Genomic DNA, 22,089 nt, shown 5'->3' on the forward strand with positions numbered 1-22,089 from the left:
GTCTAACCTGTGTAACAGCAGCAACAGAAAGTTTGCTGATCCTGAGGGAGATGGGTGGTCCGGGTTCAGACAGCAAGCCCAAGACTTGGTGCCCGTGAGGTCTCGTCCCCGACTCTTCCAACTCCCCTCCAGATCAGCAAAATCAGCTTTTTTTTTCTTTCTTTAAATTTTTCTGTTAATCAGGACACAGATAAAGTGCTAACTCTCGTGCTGTTGTGTTGTTGTTAGTTTGGGAGATAAGCTAACCTCATTCAGTTAAATAAAAGATATCAAAACAAGAAGAGCTGGAAAATTAATGTGGTATTATGAAATAAATGTCCCCTCAAATAATTGAAGAAAGTCCTTAAAAACAATGGTACTTTTAATATAAAACACTATTTATTTATTTGCGCTTACACTTATTTATCCATTTATTGCCTCATTTATTTGTTTCAGGATTATTTCATAGCCATATTTATTTTCATTTATTTATGCAACTATTTAATCTTCACTAAAATGGCTTTCCATACTGACCAGCAGTCTGCTATTGGTAAATGCAGGTTGAACTGGAGTTAAACACCCTGTTTTAAACCTTCAACAACGTTTCTGCATGACAGAAACAAAAACAAAAGTTCAGCTTAAAATGAAATGTGCATTATTTTTTTGTACATTCCACAGTGAATGAAAGTAACCTTCACCCAATCTTCAGTCACTGATGTTAACAGATGTCATTTTCATTTTTGATCTTTTAAATTCTTATTAATTATTTTTTGTGATAATGCTAAAACAAAAAAACTGCAGTGATTATACTTTGTGTTAGATGTAATCAACATGAATAAAAAAAGACGTGTAATCAAGCAAATAATCAACATAATAAGGCAATCTGATCCTGGCAACTGGATATCAATGTCACAAACATCCAGATAATAAAAGCTTAAAAGGAATAAAAATGAGATCAATGTAGTGTATTTACCTCAAATTAGGGTATAATACAACAAATACAACTAAGTACTAAAATGCTCTACACTGTTACAGTATAGTGATACAAAAATACAACCAAACCTTTCTGCAGCTTAACACACATGATAAAAATAAAAACATATAAATGAAGATAATGACCATTTATCAACAAAGAGAAAATAAGTCTTCATATTTGAATGAGAGGTATACACATGGAGCTCCTAAAACTCTAACATCAGCAAGGAAGGTTTGCCGTTACTGCTGCAGGCTATCAGGGGCCATCTACAATATAGGCTACTGGCTAGAGCAAGAATACAGTACAACTGGGCCAGGCATTTGGGAATCATATAAAGCAAGTCTACACACATCTATCATGTTGGAGGGACGGGATGCAAAGATTTGCTGGTAGGTTTTCAGTTTTTTGATCATCAAAATTGATAAAAATGCTACTGAAAACAGTACAGGCAGTAAAGATAGATGTCTAAGTACGTTTGGAAGTAAAGAAGAGTAAAAATTCCTCTGGAAATGTACAGTCACTGAGGCCATCAATGCCCTGGTAAAGGTGGCTGGGAAGTCCCAAACATCTAAGCAACTGCTTTCGACAGAATACTGTGTTTGAAATTGTGAAAGCGTATTTGGGTGCCACATTGGCTACGTTTACATGCACGCAAATATTCCACTAATATTCCGAACAAGACAATAAACTGAATTTAGTACAGTCACGTAAACAACATATTCTGATTTGGATATTGCAGAGTTCCCACATATTTTCATGGATAAAATTTGAAACGTCTTTCAAGACCTTTCAAGAACCCATACATTTTTTTTTCTTTCCTTAGGCCTACTTTTCAGGCAGACATGAAGGAAAAGACAGAACGCAGGTAGAAGATGAAGAAATGTACGTGCAGGTAAACAAAACATTTAAATGCATATAAGTGCTATACTGACAGCTACAAAAAATAAATTTATGTTACATTACATGGACGGTAATGAGCAGAAGATTACTCACATTTTTCATTACACACAACAAAATTATATGATTTTTCAAAACTGTCAAGATTCTTTACTAATTCCATGACTTTTCCAGCCCTAAAAAATGTGATTGTGAAATTCTGTGACTTTTGCAGGTTTTTAATGACTGCTGGAACCCTGAAATTAGGTCCTTTTCCGCATTTAATATTTTTCAATTAAATGATATGATGAGTGATACAATAGTATTATTTAGGCTTGAAAAGCATTTTTGGGACACATATACAGGGTATTTGGAGTATATGTCTCGATTTGTTTTTCTTCTTACTGTAGTTTGTGACATACGGTTTGTTTACGGTCAGCTCTGTGCTTTGTTATGGATAAGTTGTACGCAAACCAACTCACCAACAGTTTGAATGACTGCGGTAGAGATTCATGACAAAAAGCCCACATTTCTGGTCAGAAGGACAAACACACCTGCTTTAAAACATGATGAAAGACTTGTATATCAACAGGATTTGCGTTATGCACAAATGTTGTAGCACCGACCTTTTCAGCGGGGTGGTTGAAGTAATGAAAGAGGGAGGCTGTGTCTGCATGGTCCAACAAGTCTGCCACCAGTAATAAACTTTTTAAAAAAAAAACCAAAACTAATTTTTTGTGTTAATTGAAGTACACATGGTTGCATGTAAATGGAGGTATTAGTGGAATATTCTTTTTCACTGGCCACGTTAAACGCTTGGAGGGAATGCTGCCTTTTTCAGAGTAAGGGCCAAAAACAGACTATTTTGTGCATGTAAGCGTATTCAGTGGCTACTTGCCATAGCCAATGACCAGTGGCAGGTTGCAAACCCTGACAAAATGAGGTTCACGTTTACTAAATGATCACACATCTAAATTAGAGCACTTTCAAGAGATAACCTGTGATGAACTGACAAACTGACAGTGTTACATACGTTTATATGCAATCTAACCATATTAAAACATCAATATCAGCCATTTTGTGAGCCAAAGCTACAGTACAAACATCCTCAGTTCCACTCATTTAGTGTTTATTCATGCAACAGAACACCTACAGCTTGGTCCACTGGACTTGATTCTTAATACTTCAGGAACTCTTTAAAAAGTGTGACTAAAAGAATGGCAGGGTAGTCTGTATCGCTGTCGAGATCCGATTCGGTGTTTAGACCAGGGTTCACTGACAGTACATTTCACATCTGCTGAATTCTTAAGCCCCATACAGTTTGAGGTTGAAGGCATAGCCCCGGCACACCTCTAAACACTGACCGATCACTTATTGTTTTATTTTTTTTGAAGTCCATTACAAATATTTACAGGGACAAATAAACGGGACCATCCCATTCCGTGCTTTGATTATTTTGAGTCTCTGGTTCCTGTCCTCCGCTTTGTTTGGAGGCGACAATATGCCCTCTTCTTTTCATCGACTGAATTGAGTTGTGTACAAAATATTTGACTTCCCTCCACGTTCTGCTATTCAAGGCAGGCTCAGCAGCCAAACATGCATCACAATCCTTTTTGCCTGGCACTTTGACCAGTTTACAGAAGTCTCCGAGCTGACGCCTCACTGCAGCCTGCTCCTCCTCACTCCACAACCTCTTGATTCGCTTTTGAGTCTTGGTGGCTGGAGTGACTCGTTTTCCTGTACTTTCCTGCGCCACTGGCGTTCTGTCAGGAACACTGGGTCTATGGATTGTTGGGACAACCTGTGCAGTTGTCAGGGGCCTCTGAGGTGGGCCTGCAGGGTAAGCTGGTGTATTTGAATGGTTCAGAGGTGTGAATGAAGAAATGATAGGTCTGCTTCTGTCGTTAAGTGGTGAGAACGTGGGGACCATTGGTGTACTTGTGTTTAATGGTGTGAATGTAGGAACCATTGAGGTGCTTGGAGCAGTATAAGTGCTAAAGTTAGGGATCATTGATGAACCTGTAGTGTCCTGGGGTGTATACACAGAGGATGGAGGCATACTTGTAGCGTTCTGTGTATAAGATGGAGACAATGGCATAAGTATGTTGTTCTCCGAAGTGTACGCAGGAGGCATTAGTGCATTTGTTGTGTTGTGTGGAGTAAATGTAGGAACTACTTGTGTATCAGTAGCATTCAATGGTGTAAAAGTGGACATCAAGGGCTGACTTGTGTGGATCATGTTTGCACTCGTAGAACACAAAGACGCATACGTTGAAGTCATCTCTTGGGGGAAGTTGGTTGGAGCCATTGTCATGCAACAATTTGAACTTTCTGTCAGGTGATCCAGATGCACTGTTGTCATATTACAGACAGTGGTTGAGTCCTCCAAATCTTTCTTTGTGTTTCGAGCTTTGGGACTCTTTGGACTCTCATTTGCATTCCCTTCAGATTTATGCTGGTTATTTCTCCTCCTTATAGTCTGTAATGTGTTGTGGACGTAATTTTTTACATCTGTCCAAGATCTTCCACAAAGATCTGGTTCAGCAGCTATGCAAGCATTGCACTCCTTTTTGCCTGGAACCTTCATCTCAGTGATAAATTCACTCAAGCAGCGCTTCACTGCAGCCTGCTCCCTCTCGCTCCAAGGTCTTCGTTTTAAGGCAGGCTTCTGCACAGTTCCTAAAAAGATAGAGTTTAGAGAATCATGGTTATATTAGAGAAATGAATAATTGATTAATGAAGAATTTAAATGATAAAACTGTGAACTCAAGTGCAAGACAGTTCATTCCAGATCTTGAAAAAATAAGTTTTGTTCCTCAAGCTATTATCTAGGATGTCTACAGGTAACCGCTAATCAGTTAACTGCTAAGAATATTATTTATCAATTTAGAAGTTAATTTTAATACTCATTAGTTTAGTAGCAGTATTGGCACCATAATGTACCACAACAAAGCTTGCAAGGTATTTATGTTCCACTGGTACTCTGTATTTTGCAAAATCCACATCAAGTGGGCGCTAGCTGGAGTCACTGCTTATTTGGTGATTATTGCTGGTAACACCGTACCAGCCCATGCTGGTGTTTTTGCAGAAACATTGTGCCCACCCTCCGGTCATCCCCCCAGAAAACCCCAGTGAGTAAATGGCTTCATTTTGAGCCACAAAATCTTCACTGGCTCTGTTAGCACCATCATCACAGCTAGTGGTGCTGACAAAGTTTACAATGCTAGGGGTTTTGCATCTCAACATAAATGCATTTACTCAACGGGCAACACCAGAGGATGGGCATAATGTTCCCGCAGTGACATAACCACTGGTAATCGCAAAATGGGCTGTGCTGCTAGCTAGCTCCTGCCTGACTGGTGAACAGTGCAGAGCGGTTTACAACCAGTGAATACCAGAGGGTCAACAGAAAATTGCAAGATAAGATTTCACCAATGCTACATGGATAGTACTTCAAAAATCTGTGCTAAAGCTTATTGAGTTAAAGGAGCACAATACTTAAAGTAAAGTACTTCTTCTTGTTTTTCATGTCAATTCTTTTGGTAGCTGCCAGTTAATGTGTGGAGGGCTCTTGAAAGCAAAATTTACCGAAATGGACATCTCTGCATGTTACAAAGACTGAAATTGTTGAAAGCTCCAGAATTAACGACTGAGTAGATCTTGAGTGAACTGTTTTGTTAACTTCTGTTTCAAGGGTCAAGATTGATTTATCAAGTCTTGAAAGGGACCAGAAAAACGTGAAGTGTGAACATTTACTGAACTTAATCTGCTGATGAAGACCATCTGATACAGTTACAAGTTCCAGAACAATCAAGTAAGAGAATTTAAAGTTGAAATTGTTTGGTAATCAAATAACACATTCATGCTAAATGTACTCACCATCTTTTGCAGTGCTGGGTGGACTTGATGGCAACGTTCGTTCCATCTTGAGAATATGCTTGCTAACTTCCTCCAGCTCTGAAGCATTTTTTAAGAGCCTGTAACACTCCTCACTACTCTTTCCCAACAGTGTGGCCACTTTTTCGATTTCTTGTTCGTTCAGGCTCATTAGCTGCCAGCAGCTGGCAATCTGCTCTCTTAACGATGAGGACAGAAGAGCTTCTGGGTTTTTAACTCCACATTCCATTGCAGACCGACGGAAACAATCCAATCCTCTGATGAAAGACGGACCTTCAGTCCGTGCAAACAGGTATGGGTTAGTTTTCGACACACCCGCTTGTTCTCGATTTTCAATGAGTAAGTCAATTGACAAAGCCATCCTTTCTGTAAGCAGGACCAGCATGTTCCTCCCATATTGACCCTCTAGTTCCAACCTGGTGAGATTGGCACCAAGGTCCAGCTCCAGTTTTGTGCTTTTCTTTATTTGATCTGCAGAGGGCACAAATGTTCCCGTTCTCTTTTTGCACGTATAAGTTTGCAAGAGCATCCTACCAATATTTCCCACCCTTCCTCTGTTGAACAGACACACATCTGCCAGAGTGGCCTCGCTGAGCTTTTTCCACGTTGACAGATTGGGACTTTCTTTCAGCTCCCTCCTGGATTCCTCTTCTTCCCCTGTGATGAACCTGTGCAGTTTTATTAAATCTTCTGTCACAGTTGATTTGTCTACTTCGACTTTCTTGACCTCTTGCTTGATAGATAATGCAAGAGCTTTGCGAGAAAAACATGCACTCCATTTTGTGTCCAGAAGTTGTATGAACTTCTTCACTTCGCTTTCAGTTTCACTGTCCTCCGTCATGCGGCTTTCCCCGAATGCTATTTCTGCAGCTCGTTTCAAAGAGTAGCCGATCTTTGAGACAAGGGAGGCCGTTTTAAACTTACTGGAACTGGGATCAAAACCGCTAGCTTTTTTGGCCCCTTCAACGGCTAATTCAAATTTGGATGGCAGACATATTTCATGCAAGTACCTTACGCTCTTATCAAGCTCATTTACAGCGAGCACAAATCTACCCAGTTCCCTCATCTTTTGTGCAATGTAGGCAAACTGAGACTTGTCGTGTTCATACTTGGCAGACAGAGCATTGCCATATTTACAAATAAGTGGGTCATTTCTGATATGCCTCGAGATGTCATCTTGATGCATAATGTGTATAATCTCCTCACAGCCCCCAGTTAAGAACTCCGACATTGGAAGCAGTCTGGAGGCAGCACTGTGGACTCTGCTTCCTTTAGTTTTTTCAGAAGATTTCTGATCTCCTTTTCTGGCCTTACATGACCGTTCATGCCTCCATAAATCAGTTTTGCGATAAAATGCAAAGCAATGCTGGCAAGGCAGGAAGTCACGAACAGATATGCTGGGATTTTTTACTTGTTTCTTGGTCACAATTTCCCCCTCGCCACTTTTGAGAACTTGGCAATTATGTTCATAATCTCCTTTATTGCGAATTTGGTCAAGCAAACTCTGTCTGACTTTGGAACCTTTGGGAAAGTGTATTGCATGGGCGACATCTGTTTCCTCCGAATGTTTCCTTTCCAAATGCTTTGCAAGTTGGGTAAAAGCCATTTTGCAATATAAACAGAAGTGCTTTTTGCACGTCTCTTTCTTCTCATCATCCACTTTGGTAGGTGGCCTTTCAAGCACTTTCTTACAGGTCCTTAAACTTGATCGCGTTGGTTGTTTATTCTCCAAAGATTTTCTGTGGCGCCGTAATCGATTTTTAGGACTCTCCTCTGTGCCCGACTCAGACTGAACTTGATCCGTACCATCTGACTGACCTGCCTGCACATCCTCTGCCTCATCGCTTGAGTCATTTGCATCCTCAGGGGACCTTTCTTCTTTATCTACACTACTTGGTTCTGTTTTATCATCTTCCCTTGTCAGCATCTCTTCTGCATTTGTTGTTTGATGTGAATGATCAAAGTTCAAACTCATTTCACTTGAAAAACCACCAAATGTATCATCTGACATTTCGTCTTCCTGTGCTTGCATCTGGTCATCCTTTTCTTGACTTTCCAGCTCGGCAGCTGAGTCAAAAGCAGTGTTTTGGGATTCAGTTATATCCTGTCCACCATTTTGGATCTTTTCATGTTCCCTCACTGTCATTTGCTCAGTGTTTATACTGGCAGGGCAGATTGGCATTTTTTCGCCATCTTTTGGACCATCCAAATCTTGTGGGATATTCTCTTTTACCCTTGGAGTACCCTCGTCATTTCTGGCACTGTCAAGGTTAGAAGTCAACCTAAGAGCATCGCTCGAACTTCTCTCTTCAATCAAGCTCCTCTCTCCTTCAAATGACCTCGTCTCACCAATTGTACAGGCCTGTAAAAGAACAAGTATATGTAAGACTCATTGCCAAATCAGACCCCACGAATAAGTTGAAAATTGAATTTAAAATTTAAAACACAGACAATTTAGGAAATAAATATGGGGGAGGGAAACAAAACAAGCTAAATTTTGGGTTTAATTTTGGTTGTTAAGTGGTGGTGATAAGTCAGGTGACATTTTTTTTAGTACTGCCTTTTCAAAATTCTTTGCACATTTTCAATTGCGGTTTAACACATCAGCACCTTGGCAATGCCCCACCAAGATCCAAGCTCATTCAAACAGAAGTCAATGTAATGGCCACACGTCATTTTTTTAGCCCAACATCGGCATCGAAAAAACCCCTGACAAATGTCAAGTCTCCAGTACAAAAACCACATGTGACCCATTCGGGAACAGTTAATGGCTTTATTGGATCAAGCAGCGTTTTGACATCGTAAATGTCTAACCAAGTATATGTAGTCATGGGGTGTCGGATGAAATGCCACATGGAATAAACAGAATATGCATCGACACTAGACCTACATCTATGGCTTGTAATGAAAACAAATGTTACTTTTGATGTCAAATACAAAAGGTTTTGGCTAAGCATGGTGGTGTTTTTTTTCAGTAAAATCTATGAAAACTGGTGACTTGGTACAGATGCAAAACGTGGGAACACTTTAATGGTGTTCGGCCAGTCACTTTAACATTTTTTATATAGTTTTAAATGTCATTTATGCGTTTAAGTTTTCGATGTTAAGATTAAAAGAAATTAAAAAATAAATCTGAATACATGATGGCTACTTGTGCATGCTGGCTGCACATGTTATGCTATGATCATGATGATGATACATGTTCTGAAAGCATATACAGTATCTACCTGCTTCAAAGGGTTCATCTTGTTCCACTATTTCCTTTGTTCAGTGTCTTCTTCCATTGGTATGTTCACTGCAAAGAAAGATGACACCATAGTCTCTAATGTGCACACATAATGAAAAATATGTATATACATATACAGTATATATAACAATGAATGAATAACATTAGGTCAAAGTTACCTGATTACAGTGACACAAAATAATGGACAATTTTTAAATCACTTTTTGGTTGTTAAAATGAACTACCTTAAAATGAACTGCAAACAGCAAAAAGTTACTACAGCATTTTATGTCCAAGAAGATTTTCATTAGCTTTTTAAATATTCTGTCCGCACTAAAAAAAACACAATTCAGGTTTTAAGTAAGAAACATGACCCTTTAACTCTCAACATTATTAACATTAACATTAACGCTAACATTATAGGTATAAATCAACTTTAAAAGCTACAAATTAACACACAATTATTCCTTCTTCATAAAATACACATTGCAGTAAAACTAAATGACTACATTGCAAATATTTAGTACAACACACTTAACATATTATCATTTTTTGTTCCATAGAAAATGAAAGCATTTTAGGCCACATTCTTACCTGGATTTGTTGCAGAAGCAAAGGCACTTTGGAGTTGTGAAAAACATCTTGAGGCGTTGAATTAGGACAGACTTTACTGCTGACATGAAACAGTAAAGTCTGTGGATGTAGATCTTGAAGAGACAGATTCCTCGGTGCACAGTTTCGAACAACCTTCTTTTTAATCTAATAATGCTGTATGGTTTAATAACTAAGATCATTCAAATATGATGGAATGGGGTCAATTTTGCGACATTATGTAGCTCTCGACATTATGTAACAGCATGTTTGCTGTTCAGTATTTCCCATTCCTGATGATACTATTGTAAACTTGCATATGCTTAAAATGATTTGCAAAGGTATTCCAAAGTGGTTCCACAAGTTCCAAACAAAATGTCAAATCACAAACAGAGATAAATGTCTAAAAGCAACTGTCAACTGTAATATAATGAATACAACCTTGACTTTTTTATGCTTAAAGGGATAGTTGTAATTTTTTTAAAAGTAGGGTTGTTTGAGGTACTGTACGCAAGCAGGAGTACCGCCACGGAAGCTAAGCAATGTGCTGCTGTGGCAAGTGCAGCAACAAAACATATTTAAACTACCTAAAGTATCAGTTTAAAACATTTTTAGAGCTTTACCTTGACGTTAGACAGCCCTTTTCAATGGCGAACTGACACTGTTATCTATGCGCTCTTTAAAGCCAGACTCCAGTACATAAACATTAATTTGAACTCGCACAACATGGGAGTTGCTGGTCTACTGTTGCCTCAATCACTAAGATTTTTTTTTTTTTGTTGATACTATGTGACTTTAGTGTTTTAAACGGTTAGTTTGGATTCACCAAATATGTACACCAACGCTGTTCTTTATGTCACATGTTTATCAAATATTTCCAACTATGTTGCTTCTCCTTCTATTGGATGAAGTGTAATTTAAACACAATGTTATGAATTTGTAACAGAGAGGACTTGGCCCTGGCAAGTATACAATTTTGTGTTAAACTTGTCATTCACAAAATTCACTTTTTTCTCATACCCAACTGCACAATCACTCCGACACATTCACACACTGGGGGCAACCAAGGTGCAAGCTATAAAATTTGTAAAATGTGCTTTTTTCTTGGAATTTAAGGCTTGGGATGTATGTCAATCAAAACAGATGTAGTATAAAATAAAACAAGGCACAAGCTGGTCTGCTGATAGAGATAATGGTTCGGGTAAAAGGTTTTATAAAATAAATTGCATCCTACCTCTTGGTCCAGATTGTAGTCCTCTTTGGAATTTAGTGCCAATTTAACAGCCATGTAATCTCCACTTTTCACAGCATCCCGCAACTCACCTGAAAAGGTGGAATGATGTTTAAAGAAAGTAAACATTGTGGATCTCACAACAAAACATACTTTACAAATAAAGAGCAAAACAGAACATGGAGTTCATGTCAATTCTGATGAAGCCTTTGACCTGTAGGATTACAAGTTTTTTGTTGATACCCAGAGTTCCTGTCCACAGCAGGCAGAGCTGTATCATTTAAAAAATACCTTGATTGGACCCAATACAGATCTCTGAGATCAGATCAGGAAAACCCTAGACAGCAAATGTCTGAAATGTAAAATAAAATACTCACTGGGTGATAATGGCGGACCCGATAGGATTTCATCCTCCCCATTCAGATGTTTCTGGAAATCATCCAGAGTCATCCAGTCCAGGTTTAAGTCCATTCCTAGACTTAACGTGGCCTGCCCCTTGTCTGTAAAGTACACAATGCAGAGAGAGAGGCTTCATTAGCAGGAAGGTTGAAACGTTGCACACTGCTAATCAAATTACTCTTTTCAACAATGTACAGTGTCTTTCAAACTTTAAGTTAATGTAGGTAACATGCAGTGCTGGGCAGTAATGAGTTACTAGTAACTTGTTACAGCATTTGTGTTAATTTTTCTAGTAGCAAGTGGTGTAATGTATTACTACTAAAGTTTTAGTAATAATATCACAGGACACATTGCAAGGCTACTTTTGTTATCACCCCACTATTGACTTAAAATACAACAATCACCTAAGGGGATTCATTTTTGCATTTGTCATGTTGCGCATCTATGTCACAAAGCAGCACACTAGCTTGGAAGACGCTCAGCTGAAGTGGCTGGAAATACTCCTATTACTTTGATTTTGTCAGGAGGAAAAAAGATGAGAACAGGTAGTGGTAATAAGACTCTTTCCACTGCAGAAAAAACATCCTTAAACCTCCTGAAAAAACATATTCTGACTGACAGAACAACATCCTAAAGCTCCAGGAAATGCACCCCACCAAAAGACAGCCCTCCTCTGCCACGGAGGACGGCCCTATACTGGCTGAACAACCAAAACTGCTAAAATTCACCTATTGGAAACACATAAATTTTGAAAAAAAACCAACAAAAACCCAAACATTTATTGCAAAACCGTTTTTAAGCTTGCATGAGGTGGTATTTCAGGCAATTTGAAAAAGCCATATTTTACCTGCAATAGAAACACTTATTTCACTTTTATAGGTCACGATGCTAGGGCTATGAGCTTGTCGGTAGGAACTGGCTCTCTCAGGCATGATGCAGCAGGTGCTACAAGGTGTTATTGCATCCCATAATTCTTCAAAAGCTTAGTGAATCATCCAGTTCTGAATCCACATTTTCTCTTTGAAATCATCTCCCTGAAATCCCTCATACGTGGCTGCTCCCACGTACAAGGGGCTTGCCTTTCCATTTTCGCTCACATAACACGCCTACATAGCCTTTGATTGGAAACAATGACGGCTAGTGCAGTGGCCGCAATATAAATAAACTTGCTAATGTTTTTAACATATGTTGCCATGCTTCTTGGAATGTTATTACTCGAGAAGTCACATAACATCACTTAATGAAGACGCATTTGTCTCGCAATTGTGATTTTGTGATTTATCGACATTTTGAAAATACTGCTTCAGCTTTGCATAAATCTGTAAATCTGTTATGGAAGTAATGGGTAATATTTTACATTTCTAGAGTAACAAGCCCAACACCATTTGAACTTAATAAAACTGACAGGAAAACAATCTGATATTTGGAAGAAACAAAGATCATCACGTGCTCAGCAGCCAATCTGAAACACACCAGATTTGTCAGCGCTCTCTGGTGGATCCTGGATGTCCTGATTGTCATCACATGCCATGAAGAGTCTGGGTTCACTGTCCTCTCTCCTCCTCCTCCTGTCATCTGTTGGGGTCTTCCTCTCCCAGCCCGGCCGCTGCGCCTCCTCTGACCTCTCCTTCCGCTCCCGGGAATCGTCTCCAGGCTTCTGCTTTGCCGTTGGCTCCTCTGCATCCCTCTCATCGCTGTCCAGGCTGAAGCCATAACTCTGGCCAGCTCTGGAGACTGAAGACGGAGCAGACAAGTCGTTAAATTTCTTGTTAGTCATAAAGACTGTGGCCAGCCTTTTATTATTATATTTTGGCATGATGTGAAGAAGAACACTGATAACTAAATGTTTTTTTATCCTGTGTGATGTTTCTGTGTCTTTGTGTCATGCATACCATCTGATTGCTTGGTCTTCTCTGTCTTCTCAGGCTCTGGTTTCTGGGCTGGAGACTCTTTGGTTGTCTTGGGGATCTTTTCGATCTTTCCTATAAGCTAAGGTTGGAAAAGAATACGATGTTAACAGCGGGGTCCACCAAACATTGAAATTCAGCTGCTGAATACATTTTGTTTACCATTTATCAGAAGTTTAGCTTATTCTGGAAATATAAAGTCATTGTGGTTTGTTTAGCAAATTCCCAACAAGCGTGTTACAATGGGAAGAAACCACATGCAGCATTGTATTCATGCTTAACTGATATTACCAATGTCTTAACAGTAGATGCAGGCATTTTCTGCACTTTCTGCCAGGAGGTCTGTGAAACTTTGCATGTGCGGAATAAGTATTATTACACGTTTAACCAAAGTGGATCAAGGATAAAGGCTCACAAATCAAGGACTGATGTTACATCTTAGGCTGGATTTACACTACAAGTCTTGATGCCAATTTCTAATTTGTTGTCTGCTCTGTGCAACATGAGAGTAAAAAAATCAGAATTGGGTCACTTGAATCATGTTGTGTAAATCCTGACTCATTTGCAAAAAACTTTGAAAAACTGGAGTTTAAACCTAGCATATAAGCTATGCTGTTTAGCAGGTTGGTTTTGTGCTGGCCAGAAAGATAAAGTACATGTGAAGTATTTTGGTCAAGAGATGCAGAAGCATGTAGTTAGGCTGAGAGGAACCTTTTCTGTACGGACACATGAAGGACAACAGAGCATCATCTCTGATCAGCAGCAGCTGAGTGCTATTTGTATCTGTACACAATATTACTAATCCCAAGAACTGCGTTACACGGTTTAGAGAAGAACGTAGGTGCAGTGCAACATGAAATACATTTTAAAAACAGTATAAATAACATTCTCATAGACCTAGACAGATGCTTAATTCAGTGATCAATTTTGATAATTAAATACTTTTTTGGCTGCCAAAGATTATGAAAACAAGATGATTAAGATGTAACAATTATCATGCTGTTTTTTGTTTCGCAATGACGCTGTCGTTTTAGTTTTTGTTATAAATCCAGCGAATCCCTTTCCTTAAGAGCGGTGTGCTCAGTGTGGCTGATTTGGTGACTTTCTTGCAAAATTAAGACTTTTCAGACACACTCGTGACTTACTTTATATAAAATAACCCACAGCCACAGCAGCCACTGCAGGTGCAGCCTGTTAAGCTGTTATTAAGTTACGAGGCAGGTGTCTCAGGATGGCTGAAAACACTGAATTTACAACAGAATCACCCAAATGTGTCAATAACTTCCGCACTTTACACTTGTATATATGTATAGTCTCTTAGTTTCTAGGTTTTTTTTAAGCGTATTCCTTTTATATTCTATTAATATTGTTTGCTCTTTATTCTCTTTGTTCTTACTGCATGGCGCTGCTACACCCCAATTTCTCAGTTTTGAGATCAATAAAGTATATCTATCTAAGATTCGAACTGTACCAAGGTATTTGCTGATGCTATTGAGTGTTAATGGCTGCTGACATCTGACCAAACTCACACATGCTGTACGTCATACAGAATGCTGAATTAAAGCATATGGTCAAGTGCTTGAGTCTTATGATGGAGATCACTGATGTTTGTTTTTTTTTTTTTAAATTCCCTTTTTTTTATTGACAATATGCCACTACCTGAGTGCCTTACCTGTTACAGAAAGAATTTTGTTCTAACAGCCACCTACAGATGAATTACATTAAAAGCTCAAGAGATATTTTTTTAATTTAATTTTTTAATTATTAAAAGAATTTGTTTTTTTTTTTTTTTTTTAGAATTCAATAAATTCACATTTTTTCTAAATTCAATGAATAATTGCATTCAATAATCGTGATCTTTATAATGACCGAATTATTGTGATTTTTTTTTTTTTTTTGCCACAGTCAAGCAGCCTTGCTTTGTGAATGGACATGTCCACTTTTAGTTAAAAGGGAAAAAATGACTTTTTTGCTTTTTTGGGAAAGTTAAACAAACATATCCCATTTTCAACTCCAATATTTACATCATAAGATGAAAAGCAATGGAAATATGAACACAGCACTAAAACTGTACCTTTGTGGGTTTGCTAATGACCACCTTCTCTGGCGGGGGCTGATGCACCGGCGGCCTGCGGGGGGCGCGGTCCTTGGCTTCACAGTTCAACAGGAATTTCTCAAACAGGTTTGTGGAGCCCGTGGCGTCCTTTGGTCCCAAAACCTCCTCTTTAGGCACCTCATCCTCCTTAACCTTTGTGCTGCCAGCTGCGGTGACAGACGACGAGGATGACGAGGAGGACGTGGAAGAAGACGGGACTTTGGGTGGTGCCGACGTGCTGTCCTGCCCTTTGCTCTTTGCTTTCTTGTGCAGGGTGGAGCTGTCACTGGAGTCTGAGTGAAGGGCAGCGTCCTCTTTGACTTTAGAGGTGAGGCTCTTTAATTTTTGGAGGCTGCTTTCTTTCTGGGCGGCTTCTGTCTTTTTGCTCTTTTTGTCATGTATGAGGCCCTGCAGCTTTACCTCCCACTTCCCCTTCTTTTGCTTGGACTTGTCGTCCAAACGTGCTTTTTCGGCGGACTTTGGCGCATTATCAGTTGACGTAGAATCGTCCATTTGGGACTCCGACTGCCCGTCGCTCGTCGGTTCGTCTTCCAAAGGTGCAGTAGCCTCATCCTCAGAGGTTTCAATCTTCCTTTCCTTCTTTCCTTTCTTTTTCTTCCCCTCCTCTCTTTTTTCTTTCTTATGCTTTCCTCCCTCTTTTCCCTTTTCCTTCTTGTGTTTTTTGGAGGGAACGGGCTCATCGTCCTCTTCTTCAGAGTCAACCAGCCGCTTTTTTAAATCAGTCTTTTTCTCCTTGGGAGGAGAGGAAGGAGTCGGGGGTCTCTCCTCTTCTTCATCCGTCTCTGGTGCCGGTAGAGGCCTGAAATCCTCCTTCCGTTTGTCTTTCTTCTTCTTCTTTTTCTCTTTCGAAGGTGGCTCATCCTCTTCTTCCTCTTCCCGGATTTTTGTCTTTTTTTTCTTCTTCTTCTTGACGGGTGCATCAGTCGGACGGTCTTTGTCACTGTCGCTCTCTGAGTCAGCATCGAACACATCACTTTTTGTGGGCAGCAGTTTCTAACAAGAGAACAAGACAAAAAATGTGACATTTTAAAATCATATACCATTTTCTTCTGAGATTTCTGGCTTGAAGTTGCCTATGAAGTTCAAGCAGCTACGATAAAAAGTCCAACTAATGGTGTCACATTATTAAATTGATCCACAGGCGGCAGTATCACGCCAAGATATGCAGCAATGTGCCCACAAAAACACGGAGGACGACTGGAAGCTCGTAAACATGGATATAAACAAAAAACTTTAGAAACTGGCTTTATAAATGTTCTATGTAAAGAGGGAAATGCGAAGACTTTATACTTTTGTTTTTTTTCCACAAGAAAATCCCACTGAGCTCCTTTAATCTCCTGAAACACCAAGTTTTGTTTGATACGCATCTTTAATTTCTCCAAGCTGTATGGGATTAGTATGACCTGATAACTATGAAAAAACTTAAGAATCGTCTTTGAACAGTATGTAGTTAAAAAAAAGGTGTTATTGTATGGGGACAGTGGGTTTATTTTTAATAGTAAAAAGTGTAATTAAGTATAAAACTAATTGTTTCAATATTGGCAGAGGTGGCTGCCATCTGGGTTTTGCATGGATAAGCGTAGTCTCAATAACTGTATTATATACTTGTAGTACCTTGAATCTATTTTTTCAATATGAATAGATGAATATGTTAAAATATATGACAATATAAAATACTACATGTATTTATATTTTGTATGGATATATGAGTATATCTGTATTCATATCTGACATACTAATATATTTTACTGATGTATCAAATTGTAAATATGCATATTTATATCAATATATATAGGTTAAAGGGTGTGTAACTTTATTGCTATTTATATTAATTTTGTAAGAAATGTATATTTTTACATTTACTTTTTGTATAGATGCAATACAAATGAATACATGAATATTTTCAAGAAGATTGAAATGTTATTTTTATAATACTGATATTCATTAATGGGGCTCGAGGGGATAATTTTGAGTCAAGCCAAAACAAAGCACCACTCACTGGCACCCACGATGAGTTTTTTAACCAACCAAAAAAAAACCAGCTGGTCATTTTAACAAGCTGCAGCGAGTAGGAGCCAAAACTGTACGTCTTAAAGGCTGCACTACACCAGTATTATGGTTCTGGTGAACACAGTATCATTAGTATTTCGTCACTTGAGACTTACCACACTCTTTTTGGCTTCTGCCTCCTTCTTGGCCTTGATCTCAGCCATGGACTTCTTGAAGGCTAAGAGGACCTCTCGACAGTCCTCCAAATGGGCCTCTGGCTCCCAGGTGTCATCATCCGAACAGTAGTTCTTCCAACGGACTCTGTAGAGCACCTCACCCTGAAAACAGAGACAGGAGGTATGAAGCTGCAGCATTACTTCACATCAGCCTGACGCCGTGGCTGGTAGCTGTCAGAGTAACTGCCGACTATTTCATGCAAACACGGCTGACAGATTCGATAAAATTAACAATTACAGTATTTGGAATGGATTTCTTCTCTTTGGTCACTGGTTGTTTTTAGAAAATTTGATTCACTGTACTAGACAGCAAGATTTCCCTAAGCAGGACAAGCAAAACACTTGAGTTTCACACACACAGGAAAAAGTTAAAAAAGTCGATTCCTAAGTGTACGTTAATAAATGACTCAGAAGTCAAGACAAGACTAAGCTAAACAATGTCCACCCCCCTTTATCCACTTTGTAGTAACTGATTAAAAAATGAAGAGTTAAAGTTAATTATAAGTGAGTTAGTTACTTAACATCATTTCACAGAGAGAAGAGCTTTTAGGGAGATTTAAAATTTAAAAAAAAGATTCATGACCATAATCATATTTCCTCAAGTATTTACCATTAATAATATTTTCAGGCACCTGCTCTTTACTTTCAGCTTCTACTTAACACTTTGGAGGCAATATCACAAGTTTTACTACACCAAAATATCTGACAGCCTTGGATACTTTGCAGCTTAAATGTATTAAAATAAATCAGATTGTATTATTATAGACAAATCTACCAACCAGTAAACAAATGCATTAAAACCCATTAATACATCACTGATTATAATCCAACAATATAATCAATATTTTTTTCTGAAATGCATCCATTCTGCACAATGAGTACTTTTAATTTTGGTACTTTGAGTATATTTTGATGCCAATACTTTTGTACTTTTACTTTAACAAGAGTCTCAATGCAGGACTTTTACTTGTCACAGGGTATTTTAACACTCTAGTATTTCTACTCTTTCTTGAGCATAAGAATTGTTCTATCGCTGGTTACTAGATAGATTTTTTTTAAATGAAATATTTAGGATTTTATGGATTTTTATGAAGAGTTGCATTTTAAAGTGGCTTACACTGGGAGTCGAGGGCACGCAAACGAATAGTTAAAAGCTAATATTCTCCAAGTGAAATGTGTTTTTGCAGATATAAAAACAGTAATTACAACAACGACAGAACACATATCGATAGAAAAGTCTTTCTATTATACAGCACATATGCATCTTAGATGTAACTTCAGAAATATTTATAAAAATATTATTTTAACAGATTTTTTTTAATAGACTGCCAGTGCCCCTTGCGTCATTAACAGATATTAATTTCTGCTTCAGTGCACCTTCTGTTTTCCTCACATCCTGACGGACATGTAGGCTTTGAGTGTCCTTTTTACTGGCTGCACCAACATTTAACAGTATATTTAAGGGCTTTATCTTCACATAAGGCTGCCAGCTGTAAGGCCAACCTTACATCCTCACTGAGTTTGTTTCCCTCTGCTTGATGTTCCTCCGGTTTTCTGCACAGGTGGTACAAACCCCGAGAGCCTCTCTGGAGACTCTTTATAATCCGAGGCCGGCGGTGAGCCAATTGTGTTAATAACTCGCTGGGGATCGTATAAGCTCGGCTACCCCCTCGACCATGTGAACCTCTTCCTGCACCTCATAGCGGCCCCTCAAGTCTCTCTACAAAGCAGTTGCTTTTTAATCCATTATAGACTCAATTTGCCTCAACTTTTTTGGCTCTTTTAATGTGGTGGAAACGCAAATTATAGCATGTTAAAGAAACTTTTAGGTTCAGTTTCTGGCAATGTTTGGTTAAAAGCCTAATTGGTTTGGAATATAATTCTGATTTAACTAAATTGGCATTAATTAAGTTCATATTATGTACAAGAAATGTGCTACAATTCAGAGTTTGTTAAGCGATGCTGCTTTGAGAATGTTTTTTGGGGGCACAAATGATGCAGCAATGAACGTGTTTCTGACTTGAAAATAGCTTACTCTTCTGCTATGGAGTTTGATTCATTTATCAGTTCTACTTTTAACTGGAAAATCAATGCAATTTTGTTGAGTTGGATACAGTGTTTCAAAACTCTGAGTAGTGATCTCTCCTTTCTGCCAAGTTGCCACTCCACGTAAGAGCAGTCATGACAAATGTTTCTTTTCCAGCATGAATTCACAAATGCTAACTCAGTTTATCTGATGTAAAAGCAGGTAAAGTTAAGAGTAATTCAAAGTTAAAAAAAAAAAAAGGCCGTGGCACTTGAGGAAAAAACAAACACCACCCTCCAACCCACCTCCACTCATACACACAAAAGTACTCTCACGGGGAGAGCTAGTTAACATTTTAGTGTGAAAATGTGTCACCGCCTTGTGATAAAAACATGACTTTGTAAACACAACATGACAAAAAGCAGTGGGATGAATTACTATTGCAAAAACATAAACAAAGAGCTCAAAGGGAGTAAAATCAACTGTGTAGTCACCAACAACAGAGCTGTAACACCCCATAACATGATTTAAATTACTACTAATGTCATGTTGATACAGTTTCAAGAAAACATCTGCACATAATCATTCAGCGACTACCAAAAATGTAATCCTCAAATAAACAGACTAGAATTATTTAATTACACATATATTTTTATTCTGTTTAGCACTATAATGATGCAAGCTTTCACATGTCGCAAGTCCTGATAAAAAATGTAATTAACTATTAATGACTGAGTTAAAATCTTTTATTCTTCACAGTTCAGGAAAAACAGGAATTGCAGTTACTCAGTAGGGTGTATACAGAAATCAAATATTAATTGAACATATGTTGTAACATCAGTTGGTTACTAGCTGTGGTGGAATGTAACAAAGTACATTTACTCAAGTACTGTCAGCAAGTAAAATTTCTGAGGTACTTACACTTCACTTTCTACTTTTAAAACACTACATTTTGTAGGCAAATATTGCACCTTTTGCACAATAACATTTACTTACAAGTTATATTCCCTCTCAACATTTTAAAAGTCTGTGACATTTCTAAGATTTGGGAACATTTAAAGGATTTCAGGACATTTCAAGAATCTTAGGACGTTTGTAAGATTTTAAGTCATTTATCAGATTTTAGCACATTTATAGGATTTTCGTACTTTTCTAGGATTTTGTGAAATTAGGGGCTTAGCCAGGACCTCTGTCACGGGTGTGGGGGATCCTCTAAGAAAAGATAAGTTAAGATAAAATAAACTTTATTGATCCTACACTGGGGAGATTCATTTGTCACAGCAGCTCAAACAGAAAATATACAAATATAACAAAATATTAAATCTAAAATATAAAGTTCTCAAGACTATTTACAGCATATACACCTTTCAGCGAAGATTTGTACAGTACTGGCTACTAGTTTTACTGGCACTTTAAGAAACAAGCTGTTTTTAAGCTTTTTATGCACTCTTGCACCTTATATATATACTAAAAGTACAAAAACAATCCCCAGTGTGAGTCAATTTATTTCTATTGTGATTTAGAAAATCGTTGGGGGACCACCCGGCACTCTATCGGGGGCCAGATTTGACCCGCGGGCCATAATTGAGTATCACTGGCGTACTCTGTCTGGCTGTGTTTACCGCTCGGAAATTTTACTACCCCAATCTCAGTTTTGCGCAACGAGAGTACGATAATTCCCGGGTTAGTTTAGTATTAGTCTATGCCACTGTGCATGCACACCCATGATGAAAATAACTGCAAGCTTGCAAGGCGTCCGTCCTTGGCCCCAGCAGGGGAGAGGCGAGCGGACATCATGGGGGAAGTTGTGCTAATAAAAAATGATGCTAACGCTGTGTGTGGACCAACAGTCACAAAAACAGTGAGCGCATTTCACCGAGTAGCACAAGCGCAATTTAATGCACCAAAATGCACGTGAAGCACACAGTGGAAAAGCGTGTAAGTAACGGAAAGTGTCGGGGCTCGGCTGTATGTGGGCTATGCGTCGTGAGAGTACAGTGAAGGCAGCGCCAGCCATGTTTGCTTGTAGCTAGTTAGCTAGCTTTACCTCCTCCACCCGCATGTCAATGATCCGCTCCACTTCGTACACATCCTCCACCTCCTCCTCCTGCTCGCTGTCCGCGGGCTCGACCTTCTCCGTCTCAGCCGCCATGGCTGCGGGTTTGCGAAAAAATCAGCTATTTTTTCGGTCCAGCGCTCGTTAAGGCCGCGGTGGCTGCGTGTTCACGGAGGCAGGACGCTCGCGTACCTGGCCGTTACTGCACGAGCTCTGCGGCTCGAGCTGCTACCGCCCGCTCTTACGATGCTGCGTTCACGAGCTGCACACAAACTCCGATTTTGCCGTTTCTTATGAACCATTACGGTTTTTATTGTTTTTGTACAAGCTTTTACACGGAATCTGTTCTTTGCGATACGCAGCATTAACCACGTGACTAAAATGATGCAGATATTTACTTTATACTTACTACTTACTTATATACTTAATAATACTTTCTGCCTTAACTGCTATAACTGGTGCAATAATTCAACTCCAGCCACACTCCAGCCATTGGCCCCCTATAGGATGCCGCGGGCCCCCCAAACCATTTTCATAATTCACATTAAAATAAAGTAACTCACACTGGGAGATGTTTTTTGTAC

General features: G+C 38.9%; 2 protein-coding genes across 2 annotated transcripts in view; both read right to left on the minus strand.

Moving 5' to 3' along the window:
* mphosph8 (M-phase phosphoprotein 8) overlaps positions 1–21,719 on the minus strand; it is a 34,861-nt gene extending 13,142 nt beyond the window's left edge. The window contains exons 1-7 of the mRNA XM_042495282.1: positions 21,497–21,719; positions 17,364–17,525; positions 15,157–16,191; positions 13,068–13,164; positions 12,649–12,909; positions 11,154–11,276; positions 10,780–10,868 (exon numbers count right to left, since the gene is read on the minus strand). Coding sequence (XP_042351216.1) covers positions 10,780–10,868; positions 11,154–11,276; positions 12,649–12,909; positions 13,068–13,164; positions 15,157–16,191; positions 17,364–17,525; positions 21,497–21,601 — 1,872 coding nt within the window. The 5' untranslated portion in view covers positions 21,602–21,719. The remainder of the gene's footprint in view (positions 1–10,779; positions 10,869–11,153; positions 11,277–12,648; positions 12,910–13,067; positions 13,165–15,156; positions 16,192–17,363; positions 17,526–21,496) is intronic.
* LOC121949557 lies at positions 791–8,999 on the minus strand. Its single transcript, XM_042495281.1, has 3 exons — positions 8,956–8,999; positions 5,711–8,090; positions 791–4,510 (listed from the first exon to the last, which is right to left on the minus strand). Exons 1-3 carry the CDS (start codon positions 8,971–8,973, stop codon positions 3,240–3,242), a joined length of 3,669 nt encoding a protein of 1,222 aa, XP_042351215.1. The 5' UTR covers positions 8,974–8,999; the 3' UTR covers positions 791–3,239.
* Positions 21,720–22,089: the final 370 nt, after the last annotated feature.

Source organism: Plectropomus leopardus, chromosome 10 (genome assembly GCF_008729295.1).
Source record: "Plectropomus leopardus isolate mb chromosome 10, YSFRI_Pleo_2.0, whole genome shotgun sequence".
NCBI lineage: Eukaryota > Metazoa > Chordata > Actinopteri > Perciformes > Serranidae > Plectropomus > Plectropomus leopardus.

What these genes read in the sequence shown, in the direction of transcription:
- LOC121949557 (XM_042495281.1), bottom strand. An exon ending in ACCCAGCACTGCAAAAGATG is followed by an intron (nt 4,511 to 5,710) that starts GTGAGTACATTT and finishes CTATCTTTTTAG; the next exon opens with GAACTGTGCAGAAGCCTGCC.